At 45.2% G+C, this 15,524-nt stretch overlaps 1 protein-coding gene across 1 annotated transcript in view; it reads right to left on the bottom strand.

The window, feature by feature from the left end:
* LOC123745507 (fibrillin-2) overlaps positions 1 to 15,524 on the bottom strand; it is a 196,791-nt gene that overhangs the window by 128,134 nt on the left and 53,133 nt on the right. The window contains 5 exon segments of the mRNA XM_069322332.1: positions 3,925 to 3,971; positions 3,974 to 4,051; positions 4,054 to 4,138; positions 10,058 to 10,227; positions 14,766 to 14,973. Of these exon segments, the coding sequence (XP_069178433.1) occupies positions 3,925 to 3,971; positions 3,974 to 4,051; positions 4,054 to 4,138; positions 10,058 to 10,227; positions 14,766 to 14,973 (588 nt within the window).

Genomic DNA, 15,524 nt, shown 5'->3' with positions numbered 1-15,524 from the left:
AAACACTTTAAGCCAAGATGTAACAACTTTATAAGTTGTAACAAGCGGAAAATAGAGACAGTTACGGTTTGTGGTTCCAAGGGTAACACCTCTCCTCCTCCCCCCTCCTCACTATCTTCCATATGCCAACAGGAGTCATCAGCAACGGTAAGTAATAACTTGAGCATACTTTTGTAGTGTCGATTTGGGTGAATTAGATATAAAATTTACTTTCAAGTGGTATTTTTGGGGAGTTGAGAATGGATTAATTCATTTCCCATTATTTCTTATGGGGAAATTCGCTTCAATTTCCGAAACATCTCCAGGAACGGATTAAATTCTTAAACCGAGGTACCCTTGTATATTTCATTCACACATACATATGGCAAATTTAGTAGACAGGAAAAAGAGGCACTATGATGCAAACATAAAATTGAAGACTAAATTGTTACAAAGGAATTCTTAAAAAGTGCATCTTCAATAACAAGAAGCCACAATTTAAATCTAAGAAAACAGAGGTTTCAAAAAATATGAAAATACTCTTTTGCAAACATAGTAGATTGATTAAAAAAGTCCACCTGAAATTTTTTTTAGGGAGGACAGAACACTACGAGCCTACCTCTCGTCCTAAAATTACACTTATGTTATTACACATACAAACTAATAAGTGTGAACAAGCTTGAATGGTCCCCAAGCATATACGTAACTGAAAACTTCACACCCCAGAAGTGACTCGAACTCGCACCGCCAGAAGCACATTGCAACTGGTGTACACGGTGCTTTAAACCACTCGACCATCAGTGACCGTGTCAAGAGATGAAGTGAAACAAATGCTCTTGGAGCTAAGAACAAAGCAGTTGGCCTAGATGGACTTTCACCATGGGTTCTGAGCGAATGTGTAGCTGAGCTCAGCATACCACTTCAGCTGATTTTTCAGACATCCCTGTGTACAGGAGTCATAGCAGATGTGTGGAAAAAGGCTAACATAGTTCCCAATCTACAAAGTGGCAGCAGGGAAGACCCCCCTCAATTATAGACCTGTATCATTGACAAGTGTAATAGTCAAAATATTGGAAAAAGTAATAAAAACTAAATGGGTAGAACACCTGGAGAGAAATTATATATCAGACAAACAGTACGGTTTTCGATCTGGAAGATCCTGTGTATCGAAATTACTCATTTCTATGATCGAGCCACAGAAATTTTACAGGAAAGAGACAGTTGGGTTGACTGCCATCTATTTGGACCTAAAAAAGGCTTTTGACAGAGTTCCACATAAGAAGTTGTTTCTGGGAACTGGAAAAGATTGGAGGGGTGATAGGTAAGCTTCTAATATAGATGAAAAAATTTCTGCCTGATAGAAAAATGAGGGCAGTAATCAGAGGTAATGTATCAGATTGGAGAAATGTCACAAGTTGAGTACCACAGGGTTCAGTTCTTGCACTGGTTGATGTTCATTGTCTACATAAATGATCTACCAGATGCACTACAGAATTATATGAACAAGTTTGCAGATGATGCTAAGATAACAGGAAGGATAAGAAACTTAGATGATTGTTATGCCCTTCAAGAAGACCTGGACAAAATAAGTATATGGAGCACCACTTGGCAAATGGAATTTAATGTGAATAAATGCCATGTTATGGAATGTGGAATAGGAGAACAAAGACCCCCACACAACCTATAAATTATGTGAGAAATCTTTAAAGAATTCTGGTAAAGAAAGAGATCTAGGGGTAGTTCTAGACAGAAAACTATCACTGAGGACCACATAAAGAACGTTGTGCAAGGAGCCTATGCAACGCTTTTAACTTCAGAATGCTTTTAAATACATGGATGGCGAAATACTAAAGAAATTGTTCACAATTTTTGTTAGGCAAATGCTAGAATATACAGTGGTTGTGTGGTGCCCATATCTTAGGAAGCACATCAACAAACTGGAAAAGGTGCAAAGACATTGCTACTAAGTGACTCCCAGAACTAAAGGGCAAGAGCTATGAGAATAGGTTAGAGGCATTAAAATGCCAAAACTAGAAGACAGAAGAAAAGAGGTGATATGATCACTATGTACAAAATAGTAACAGGAATAGATAAAATTGATGGGGAAGATTTCCTGAGACCTGGAACTTTAAGAGCAAGAGGTCATAGATTTAAACAAACTAAAGAAAGATGCCGAAGAAATAAGAAATTCACTTTCGCAAATAGAGTGGTAGACGGTTGGAACAAGTTAGGTGAGAAGGTGATGGAGGCCAAGACTGTTAATAGTTTTTAAAGCGTTATGTGACAAAGAGTGCTGGGAAGACGGGTCACCACGAGCGTAGCTCTCATTCTGTAACCACACTTAGGTAATTAACTTTAGGTTAATTACTCACACACTTTTTTGCCTTAGGCAACAAAGGTGACACCCCTAGTCTCAACACCTGCATCAGAGGAGCTCCTGGATATTTCACAATTCCTAGGTATTGTAGTACAGGTTGATGATAGTGAGTGGTGTCGCAAGGAACATAAAGGTGTAGTGCTTTGGAAAAATAGGTAAGATAACACGAATGTGGCAAGGGAAGTAAAAAATTGGATGAGAAAAAGTTGCCCTAGTGTCACAGAGCAGACATCATTCAAGATGGCTACAAGCAGAAAGGAAAACAAAACAGAGTTAGATTTTGGGGGTTTTAATGAAGAAAGCATTGATATAAACAGTCTACATAACAAATTGACAAAATTTGATACTATAGTGAACTATCATAAAGAAATAATCAGCAAATTGAAAGAAAGTAATGATCACTTGAGTAGCAAAGTTTTAGGTCTTGAGGGTTAGGGAAAGATTTATGCAAGGACAACAATCAATTGGAAACAAATTGCAAAGCCATGGAAAAGGAATATAAACTCTTTAAACTAACTTTGGAAGAAGTTAAAGCGAATTTAAACTTAAATGACTACAATAGGTTAGGTAAGGATATTCAACAGGAAAAACAGCTTTTTGTTAGTACAGATGGAGGAAGTTACACAGAGGACTATAACAGTGCAAGAAAGATATGCAACTCACCTATGCACAAGTGGCCAATGAAAAGGAAAGAATAGAAGAAGCAGTAAAGGAAGCCAAACACTGCAGCAACCAGGATAAAACATACATTAGACTGGAAGTCAGAAAGGAACTAGCATCAAGTCCTAAATTGGTGCAAACCACAGTTGATCGAAGAAGTCCCTGATAATTTTTGGTTGCAAAGAAAAGGAGATAACATCTAGGTCAGAAAGAGCTGTAGAAGAAGAGAAAGTAGTAGATAAACTTGTTGGCCCTCGTGGAAGGTGTTACTACCATAGAGAATGTCTGGGACTACAGGAGGATGGAAAGTATGTAAAAGGGAAACATCGACCTTTGAGGATCACCCAAAATGATGCCAAACAGAAGGAAGAAGTACTAAGGCATGCTAGAAATTACAAAGTGATGAGAAAGGGAAAGTATGGTCATTAAGACAAGATCTTTCAAAGAAGACAGAGAGAAGCTAAAGCTGAACCTCGTCGAGGGCAAAACCTCTAAATGAGGGCAGGAATGAAGAAGAAATAAATTCTTTTTTTTTCTACAAAGTGATAGGGGTAGGCAGGCCAGAAAAATGGTACAAAAAAGCAAACCAACAAAATCATTAGAAAAAGTGGTAGTGAAGAATAAAGAGAGAGGGGAACACGTTCCTGAAAATTGCATACACCAACATAGATAGAGTGAGATCAATCAGTCCTGAATCGAAGAACCACACAGTCCTGTGATGACACCGCAGAACAAGCGAGAAACCCACCTAAGGGATGAAGTTGTGAGTTTCCCGAAAATTTTACATTAAATTGGAAGGCATGAAGACAGTCAGGATAATTACTATGATACAGTATATAGAAACATAAAGCTCAAAGTGCAACAAACTTATTATGCAGTTGGTACTACGCTATGCTGTAACAACTAACCTCTAACTCCTTGCTGCAAATTCCATTTCTAAATTCAAGGTAGCAATCTCTTCTCGCAGATCTAGGCACTTGGTCTTGGTGTCATCAAGGGTAAGGCCGGTGAGAGGACAGTTGCAGGTAAATGAGCATCAGTATTGACACACTCACCACCACCCTGGCAAATGCCTGGGTTCAACTGACACTCATTGATGTCCTGACAAGTCTTACCATCCATCTGCAGTTTAAAGAAATATTTTTAAATAATCAATGAAAAGACACAACTTTACCACAGATTAATATGTACTCCCAACTTCCCTAACCAGTAATAACACTTTAGTCTGTAGTAAAGGTTGGACAATTTCTTAGTAACACACTATGCAACCTATATTTAATAAAGTTTGCTCAAGAAAGGTAACCATACAAATAAATAACAACATAATGGTTATCACTGCCAGAAGAGTGCATTAAAAAAACACAATAGGCTGTCAACTGTTGTTGCAGAGAGGATATAGATTAAGAGAAATATGTAGCACTTTTGGTATACCAACAAACTTTTATGGAAGCATAGATAAATAATAATAATATTTATTTACAAGAAGGTACAGTGGTATGTGGAAATTACATAAGATTGGTATTTTTACATTCTAGCAAAGCCACTAACACGCATAGCGTTTTGGGCAGGTCCCTAATTTAACATATCAGGTAAGATGAATAGGTAATTGTAGCAAAATGTATATAACATATAACTACAACATAAATTGATAAGAGGTGATTACCACTGGTAAAGATATGTCTTAACCACTGTGATGCACCGAGTTTATTGTGACATTCCCCGTGTGTACTGATAATCGAGTATTTGCAAAAAAAAAATTAGATCTTTGTAAAATGATAAATTCCCTTCCCTGAATATGTAATGTAAAAAAACCAGCGTTGGATGTAATGAAACGCCATTTTTCTGGGTGAGCCCCGGAGGCTCCCTGGAGCTTATCGAGCTTATGTGTGTTATATTAGACCGGGACATTAGCTAAGGAGTTCAGACCTACCAGGGACCAGTGCCAGAACCTGGCCCCTTCAGAGAGGTTCAGAGAGCAATGGCCCTGGAAAACCCCTTTGTGGTTGGGGTTTTCCTTATCTGCCATCGACTGGGGGTTAGGCACCCAGAAAGGTAGGCATAACAAAACAAACCCCACATGGTAAAAACTAAAACAAAAACCAAACAGAGAGCTAGAAACACCCTACAATCCCAAGGAAACAAGCAAACAAGCAAACATCACACTTTACTGCCGCGCCGATCGTCCGTGCAGCCTTCCCCCGCCCCGAGAGGGGGAGGGGGAAGCCCCCAGTACCTACCGCGCCAGCTGCCTAGCATCAGTTCGGAAGCTAAGCTTCAAACAACGTGAAAAACCACCGACTGGTGGGAGGGAGGGTTGCCAAGGAGCCTCCGGGGCTCACCCAAAAAATGGCGTTTCATTACATTCAACACTGGTTTTCTTGTGGGGAGCCCATAAGGCTCCCTGGAGCTTCATACCCAAGAGAAGGAAAAGAAAGGGCTAACCCGGGAGGCAGCCGCCACAAAACTCTGCGACGCGAAGCCGAGACAACAGGCTGCAACCTGCAATCCAAGGCAAAAAGAACGCACAGGAGCAGATGCACATAAAGAATGGCCGGCCAAGAACCTGTGCGACCCTCAAATCCCTGTGCCCGAAATGAGCCCTAGATGTCACAAATACAGCAGCAAAAGCTGCAAACGTCCAAACAGCCTGGGCGCAAGGACAGACCGCAGGCTGGAAGACTGAAAAACTCTGCGGATGACCTGGGAGACCCGAGCCCTGAAACAGAGAACGAGGGCAACCGGAACAACCCAAAGCGCATCCCAGACACGATACGCAGGTACGGCAAAAGCGCAACCGGACAACACAGGACGCACCCCCTGGCCAAACCAATCAAGCATCAAAAACCAAGAACCCTTCCGGAAAGCAGCCGTCTCGACCGTCGCCAGGACGGAGAAAGGCTGCAAACGTTACAAACCGACCACCAGTACCAAGAGCAGAAACCTGAACCGAAGAGGCTACCACAAACTGAGGAGAAGATAAGAAGGCACCCTGATCAAGGACCAGGACGGCTCAGGCGACGCACGAGCAGGCCGGAGGTGAAACAAAACACAAGACAGCGTACAAAAATGGGGCAGATGTGATGTCCACCCCGAACGTTAAGCCGGAGCGGCTCGCCAGCGCCGCACAAAACGAGGGCGACAGTAAGAAACATCAAATAACTGTAGTCCTGAAAACCCAAGATAAGGACAAGACAACCCGATGCGAAGGAGAAGGACAACCTACGAAGAGCAAGAAAAAGTGCATAGAAACACCAAGAACATCATTACTGTCGCCGAGACGAAGCTCGCAGGTGGACACACTGTCAACAAAGCCACCTAATCACCACAGAGATGGTGATACCCGCGTCAAAAAACCAGACGCGAAGAGCCGACGAGAAGGCCAAGCCAGTCCAGTACAGGACCGATCCGACCTGCCAAAAGAGGCGGAGCCGCGGGGAAAACGTCCTGGGTTAGGACACATATTTAGCAGCGTCTGAAAATTAAGCTGGGCCGGCCACCAAGGAACCATAAGGACTACTCTCGTGGGAATGGGCTCCAACCGAGCCAGTACCCGAAGCAACAGCTGGACCGGGAGAAGAGGAACAGGTACCCCCACCTCGACCAGTCCTGCCGAACGGCATCCACCGTGAACGCCTCGAAGGCGGGTAAAGGCGCCACTTAAATGGGCGATGCCTAGACCACGCCAACTCGAATACGTCCATGGCCAATGAAACGAGTCGCGACGACTGGCCAATCCGCGAACAGAGGAATGAACCAAGACAGCTGTCCGCCAGGATGCAGGACACACCCCGGACATGAACCTCACGGTTAGCCAAACCCCAAGAATCCAGCAACGAGCCACTCTATGGAACCAACCCCAAAGGTCAACACATAAGAGAAAGCCCTGTGGTTCCGACAACAAACCCCCAGAGAACAGTCCGAATGGAGCTGAATGGTAGAGCACCGAGTGACCCAAACCTCCGAAGCGCAAACCAGACAGCCACGAACTCACGACCCGTTGCTGTGAGCCCAACGGACGGACAGGACCCCACCATCCCCGGCCCGACCTGGTGAGCACTGGTCACAAAGCCCCAGCTGAGAGAGACCTGTCCATGAATACATCGAGCGAAGGTTCAGGGAGGGCCAAGGCACGGAACCCCGAAAACCCCAAAGAGGAAGTGGTGACGCAGCACCAAACACAAGATCCCCAGAGGAACGAACCCAACGATTGCAAGAGAGGCAGAAGGGGAGAGTCCGAAGGAACCAAACAGACGCCGAAGCCATACCCGATCCCGCGGGCAGACCAGCACGTCAAAGTTCAGACTCCCGCCACAACTGCCTCGAGCAACCACTGAGCAACCCGGGACCCCCTTGTGAACAGCCGAAGGCGGGACCACAGCCGCAGCAACCACTTCTGGAGGGAAAGACAAGGAGCGGCCCAAGAGCTCTAAACAAAGTCCAGATAGGTCCAAACCTGGGACGGAAACAGATGGAATGGCCTCCAGATCACCAGGAACCAAACCCGGCGATCTCGAAAGAACCACACCCCTGGCGAGCAGACAAGTGGACCGACTGGGAGCCCACACCAGCCAGTCGTTGAGGTAGGCCGGACACCGAATCCCAAGCAGACTCAGACAGTGCACCAAGATCCGGTAAAGATGCAAAAATTACACCAAGTGCCAATTACAAAATAGGGAAGGCAACAAAAGCGGCAAGCCTGAAGCCCCACCACCAACTGTGCCAGTCCCTGAAAACTGGAGAGGAACGTGCCAAGAATTGACCTGGAGGTCCAGGGCCACCATCCAGGCACCCGGCCCCAACAGAAGCCGGACAGGAGACAACAATCCTCCGATGACGGCATAGAATCCAGGGCGCAGGACTGAAGAAGTCCAGAAGAACCGCAGATTCGACAGGCCCATGTCTGCAAAGAACAGACGGGAACCCCAGAAGAATGGGGCCAGAACGACCAAAGTCCAACACACCCTCTAAGATGACATGAAGAAGCGCAGGGGAAGAAGCCCACCCTGCCAGCCCTTGAACCCCCCAAAGGGGGGAGAAGCCATTCCACCGCCGCCACCAGAGGTCGGAAGACAACCAAAAGTGCCCACTAAATGTGGGACCATGCGAGAGTCAACAGAGCAAGCTGCTCCCCCAGCGCCCCATCAACAGAGAAGGGAACAGAGCCCCTTCCGAAAGAAAAAGTATACATACACATATATACACATCATGCATATACACATACACACAAGGTATGTTACACACATGTGTGTATGCACATACACATGTGCACACACACAGTGTACACATGTACATGTGTACACACACACACGTGAAAAGAAAATTACAAGCTGCCGACCAGTGGGCAGAGAGCACCACGCCGGCCAGGCGAAGAAGGCCTAAAACTGCATCAAAAGGCCCACCTCGACAACAAAACCTCAAAGTCCCAGCACAACCACAACACGTGCCAAGACCCCAAAAGATCAGTCTGCAAGCCAGGAAGACCCCGGAACTCCAGAAGGCAGAACCGGGTCCCACACAAGGAAACAAAGCCCCCTTGAACCCCCACAAAAGCACAACAGGAGGAACAGGGAACACAGTCGCTGTGTTGGTGGTATGCTGTGCAGCACCTCGCGCTCCAAACCAGGAACAACACTACTTCCTAAGGCCAAATAAAGGCCACTAAACCCCAGCTGGCCCCCAAGGGCAGAGCAACTGCCCAGCAGCAGCAACCCCTATGTAAGTGAAGCCACAAAGCCCTAGGGAAGGGAATCCTAGAACCCAAGGGTAGTATTCACAGGGCGCTTAGGGAAGGTAGCCCTAAGTGCATGCAGCCCTCAGTACACTATAATACTCCTAGCCACTATGCCACAAACAGCAGGAAACACCACAAGGGCACAAAATCTAGCAAGAATCTAAGGCCAGAATCAACAACCACCTCAGAGTGCTTCAGCCACAAACTGAGGTGTCTGGAGCCGGCGCGTGGGTCTGGGGCTACCCCCTTCCCCTTATGGGGAGGGGAGGGGAGGGCTGTGCAGACAAGTGGCACCGTGGTGGTGAATGATGATTGCTTGTTTGCTTGTTTCCTTTGCTTTTCTTTTGGGAGTTCAATTTCTGTTCGGTCTTGGATTTTTGCATTTTCAACCATGTGGGGTTTGTTTTGAGATGCCTACCTTTCTGGATGCCTACCCCCCGGTTAATAGCAGACAAGAAATACCCCTAAATACAAGGAAGTCTCCTTAGGCCATTGCTCCCCGTGCCTCTCTGAAGGGGGCAGGTACCGGCTCTGGTCCCCAGTAGGCAGGACTCCACTGACTGAAGCCCCAGACTAATATAGCACATGTCAATCTTATAGCTCTACAGCTCCAGGGAGCCGAAGGGTCTCCCCACAGAAAAAAATTATAAACATAAATAGATATGTGTATATATAAAATCCACATGTATGGATAAGTTTCTCCTTTACAAGGTCACTAAGTTGTTCTCCTGTTCATAATGATAGATTTAACATTCTCTTATTGCCAAAATCCTTTATTTTTATAAAAGCTTGTCGTTGATGTGTCTGTTGTGTAACATAACCATACTATCAATTTGTTTGCATTCTAAGCTCCGATTCTGGGCAAGCTATGTTACATAAGTCCTCCCAAAACTCTATGCATGTTAGTGGATTTGCAAGGGTGGAAATCCATACCAGTATTGTTATGTGACCCCATTGTAGCTTGTGTTTCAAATTAAAAATAAATGAAAGGTTTTAAATTAAAAACAATATAAATATAAATTACTCGTGCTGTCAAGTCCCCTTATGTACAATAATATTCTTGCCTGCTCTTGTTCTTTTGCCTTTTTGGGTAGGAGGTACTCTTGGTTTAGTGTAAATATGTCTAGAGGGAGACATTTTCTCATTTGTGGTATGAAATACCCCTAAAATATTGTGATAAATAGTGAATGGAAATATACCTTGATTTAATAGAAATCTTGATTTGATAGAATTAAGTCTTTGAAATGTGGCTCCACTGATAATTTTTACAAAACTATTTGAGCATAATATTGTGAAACATTAAAACAAACCTTTGCAAAACCAATAGGACAGTCACAGTCACCAAGGTTGCAGATCTCACATGGGGAACCCCAAGCTTTTCCAATAGTACAGCAACATTCTGATTTGAGAGTCAACTTGGGTAGATTGTTTTCACAGTGTCCATCCTTTACCTTAGTCCAACATGACCCACGTCGGTTGTCTGGAAATCCACAAGGGTAAGTGGCCAAAGTCATAATGAGGTATAATGGATCACCACAAGACAAAACAAACAAAATTTACTGGCAAGAAAATTTAGGAAATACTTAATAAGACAAAAGCTTTACAGTGCAGTTCTAGCTAACAATAACTGAAAACCAACCAACATAAATGATGCATAACAAGTATATCATGTTTGACTAGTCATCTAGTCTAACAATAGAAAAGAATGCAATAGGTACATTATAGTTTTGTAAATAATATGAAAGACATATACAGTAAAATGATCTTTGTGAGAACAATATACTACTAGTTCTGTGCTGTGCTGTGGGATTTAATACACTACACTTCGACAATTTTATTTTATGCAAAAAAATGCCAGCCAGTACATTACCAAACTAAATTGATAGTACTGTAGTGTGATGCAGTACTAGTGCTGTGGATTCGATATATTGCTGTGGTGGCAATTTACTACTGTATGTGATGTTTTGGTGTGGTGGTGTGCTTACCTAGCTCTGTATACAAGGAGCAAGATCTAGCTCTAAAGCCCCACCTCATAACCAAGAACATTTACACTTCTTGATTTTCCAGTATTCTGTCAGAGAGCAATTTCACAGAGGGCAACATACTTTCCAGATGCCTTGAGACAGACTAAATAAATAACCTGTTGTGTCTGGAAAAGTGGTTCATCCTGAAAATCTAGGGAAAAATTCTAATGTTTCTTGTCATTTATAATGTTTCCAGTGGGGAGCCACGGAGACTCCCTGGAGCTTATCAGGCTAATGTATGTTATATTAGAACTGAAAATGTGCACACATGTGCGCACACACACACACACACAGTGTACACATGTACATGTGTACACACACATACATGTGAAAAGAAAATTACAAGCCACCAACCAGTGGGCAGAGAGCACCACGCCGGCCAGGTGAAGAAGGCACAAAACTGCATCAAAAGGCCCACCTCGACAACAAAACCTCAAAGTCCCAGCACAACCACAACATGTGTTAAGACCCAAAAAGATAAGTCTGCAAGCCAGGAAGACCCCAGAACTCCAGAAGGAAGTACCGAGTCACACACGAGGAAACAAAGCCCCCTGAACCCACAAAGGGGGCCCAAGAGGAAGAAACCTCCAGAACGAAACCAAAGAACCCAAAGGAACCCGGAATCGAACCAGGGGGAGCCCAAACCACCACATTTGCCGGCGGAGATACACCACAGAAAGGCAAAGCACAGCCCCCAGACAGAACCCCCAGGGAAACCGAGGGACAAGGTGTGGAAGCAAGCAACAACCAGGGACACTGAGCCCAAACCCAAGGGCCCAGACCCAAAACAGACAAAATGGAAAACCCGGTGTAAATCAACACTCAAACATTCCCAGAGGAACAGGAAACGGGCAGAAAACACCAGAAAAGCAAAGAAACGACAACAGGAGAATAAAACCCTGAAACAAGGTGAAAACTCACCCAAGACACTCACTCGCACACCCAGGCGCATGTAAACAAACCGCAACGCTGCCCTGGTGGCCACGCCGGGAAACCGGCAGAAGAAAATGGCCACCAGAACAGAGGGCTGTGACCGACGCAAAAGATACGAAAACACGCCAGCAAAAGTGGGAAGCAAGCAGATTGGATGGGCAAAAAACTCCGCCCAAAAGCAGAAAACCCAGGCAGGGGCAAACCTCCCTAGAACTGCTAGCAGGCATCCCCCACAACCCCGGAAACCAACAACAGAGGCCCCGGAGCAGAGACGTCCTCCAAGCCCTCCACCCTTAAAGAAAAGGAAGAGTCCATGGAAAGGCAGCAAGAAAGGGCCGCTGGTAAGACCCAGAAGCCTTGGCAGGAGGAACATGCTCGAAAACCTCCGTCCCCAACCCGAACGGGGCAGCCCCCGAAAACCGCTCGAGTCTCGGCCCCAACTAAACCCCGCCCCGACCCTGAAACCCGCAGATGGTCCGGAGCCGGGAACAGGGAGGGAAAGGGGCGAACAGCACCTAACCAAAACGGGGCGGCCCCTGGGCATCTGAGTGGGAAACCAACCTAGCGTGTTGCAGCAACCTAACCTAGCTTGTAACACGGATGCTGCCTGTACTCTGAACTGTAATAACATCAGGAAGGTACTGGAGAATAAGCAGAGAATCTCTCTCGCAAGACTCCGAGTCAAGGTGTCAGTGACCCAACAGGCAGCATGACGGAGGTAAAAGTGGCGACTGTCACCCGGAGACAAAGGTACAGCAACCAACGATCCCGTACAAGACGGGTTGGAACCCGGAAGACACATTCAATGGTCCACCGAGCCCAGACAGGGGTTTCCAGGGCCCGTAGGCTGACTGCTACGGGAAGCCCGGGCAAGGTGTTGCTAACTGGTTAAGAAACCCAAAAATAACAAGAGGGTTGAGGATAGCACTGAAAACCCCTGAGACGTGTACAATCACAGGGGCCTAGCAGAGGGCCACCGAACACTACCAGTGGAACTATAGCCACACTAGGCAGACCCCCACCAGGCAAATAAAAATAAAAACAAAAGAAAAACCCTGCAAAAGTACACCGTCTCCAGAGGCAACAGGAACCGGTCGCCGCTTAGATGGCAGGTCGCGCAACACCTTGACACCCTAACTAGCACAATACCAGTCCCTACCCAGGGCCAAACAAGGGCCCCAAGCCCCAGCTGGCCCCAAGGGCGAGGCAAATGCCAAGCAGCAAGAACCTTTATGGGAATGATTCCCGAACGCCCCAGGAGAAGATAACCCTGTCACGCAAGGGCAGTATTCACAGGGCACTTAGGGAAGGAAGCCCTAAGCGCATGAAGCCCCGGCACTGATGAGGTACTCCTGGCCACTGCACAACACAGCACATGGCAGTGAACACCACACAAGGCAAACACCGCCTAGGAAACTGAGGCCAGAGAAGCGTCTATCCCAGTTGACATTAGGTTACAAACTGAAGCTAGGCAGCCAGCGCGGTAGGTCCGGGGCTTCCCCCCTCCCCCTCTCGGGGTGGGGAGGGCTGCGCGGACGATCGGCGCGGCAGTAAAGTGTGATGTTTGCTCGTTTGCTTGTTTCCATGGGATTGTAGGGAGTTTCTACCTCTCTGTTCGATTTTTTGTTTTAGTTTTTTACCACGTGGGGATTGTTTTGTTATGCCTACCTTTCTGGGTGCCTAACCCCGGTCGATGGCAGATAAGGAAAACCCCAACCACAAGGGGGGGTTTTCCAGGGCCATTGCTCCCTGAAACCTTTCTGAAGGGGCCAGGTTCTGGCGCTGGTCCCTGGTAGGTCTGAACTCCTTAGCTAATGTCTCAGTCTAATATAACATACATTAGCCCGATAAGCTCTAGGGAGCCGTAGGGGCTCCCCACAGAAATTACCAGGATTCTGATAATAGCAGGATTGTGGTGATAATTAGCACTGTGCAGAGTATGGTGAAAGGAGTAATCTTGTTGAGGGAGGGAGGGAGCATCAGCTGACTGTGTGGCGACCTATGTTATTGTCTGAACTCACTATACCAACTTAGTGGTTTGTTATGGTGAACAAAACATGCAGATACTGTACTTATATATATGAAACATGTATACAGTAATAGTGTAATAACACCACAAAGAGTATGGTGGGAGGAGTAATCTACGTGAGGGAGGGAGGCAGCATCGTCTGCTGACTCTGTTTGGCAACCTGTTTTTGTCTGGACTCACCATACCAACTTAGTGGTTCACTATGGTGAACACAAATGTAGATACTTATATATAATGTGTGTATATAGTGTAAAAACAGAACAAAGTATGCTAGGAGGAGCCATTTTGGTGAGGGAGGGGGTGACGTGCTGTCGTCTGCTAGCTGCTGTGTGACTTGTCATGCACATTTGTGTTTTCACAATGTTGTTTGGACACCATACCAAGCTTAGTTGTACAGTTATGGTGAACAAAACATGTAGATACTTATATATAACATCTGTATATAGTGTAATAAAAGCAAAAACAGTGTGGTGGGAAGAGGAATGTTGGCGAGGGAGATTTGGTGAAGGAGGTGGCGTCTGCTGGCTGGTGTGTGGTGGCCACTCTTGTTGTTTGTACTCACCATACAAACTAAGTGGTTTGTTATGGTAAACAAAACGTGCAGATACTTATATATAACGTGTGTATATAGTATAATAATAGCAAAACCATTTGTTTGTCGTTTTATGACCATAATAATTGAATCATTAATATACACACCATACTTTTTGAGTATAGCAATGGTTCACACATTTATTATATAAATATATCACAGTACATGCAACTGCAGTAATTGGTCACAAATGATACTATGCCAATGCGATAATCATCATGTATAAAATTCAATTATAAGTTACATAATGTGTATACTATGTTCATATGGCTATAATGAAGTACTGTATATCAAATCAACCAGTCATTTGAACATCATAATAAAGGAACAGCACAAAGCTTATTGGCCCATGGGTGGTAATAAATAGCAGCTGTGTTAGTAGCAACCTCATAGGCCCAACTTGTTATTTAAATTAGCAGTTAGAGGATATAGTATCTTACCAATGCAATACCTGCCAGTCGAGTCGAGAATTGTTCCTTCTTCACACTCACACCTATACGAGCCGATGACATTGACACAAGTGCCACCTACACAGGCATCCTCCCCAAGCTCGTTGCATTCATCAACATCTTCACACACATGTGTGCTGGGATTGAGCTGTGTTCCAGATGGACAGATACACTGGTAGCTCCCTGGCGTATTACGACACTGTAATATAAACCATATTTACAAGAATGTATTTATATTTTATATATAGTAGTATTAAAATGAAACTTGTAGTTTCTTATGAGCAAAGTCCCAAATCATTTGAACTAGAGAAAACTTTGTCATTACTGTATTATTATATACAGTACTATTGTGGATTCCGGTGGTTTTTCACTGGTTACTGCGCCATTGGCTTTCTCCTCTGGCTTTTCGGGGTTCAGGCCTCTGCTACCTTTTTTCCACACTCACTTGAAGTGTTCATGGATGCCTCAGCTCTTGGTTGGGGTTTTGTGACCAACACTCACTGGCTAGCCTTCTCCTCTTCTTTGTCAGATGCAGAGTATTGTTCTGGAGTTTGTGGCCATGTGGTATGCGATGTGGAGAGTTCAAATTCCTCTAGGCTCTGTAATGCCACTTTATTCGGACTGTTCTCCAAAGTTCATTGTCTCAACTAGGGGCTTTGCTACGGTCCTTGCCTCTTTGTAGCTGGACTCTGAGTGTAGCTCATCTGCTGGATTCTCTGGGTTTGGTTCTCTTTGTCATTCATGTTCAGG

This window comes from Procambarus clarkii, chromosome 10, assembly GCF_040958095.1.
Source record: "Procambarus clarkii isolate CNS0578487 chromosome 10, FALCON_Pclarkii_2.0, whole genome shotgun sequence".
NCBI classification, from domain to species: Eukaryota; Metazoa; Arthropoda; class Malacostraca; order Decapoda; family Cambaridae; genus Procambarus; species Procambarus clarkii.
This window is presented reverse-complemented; position numbering and strand designations above follow the sequence as displayed.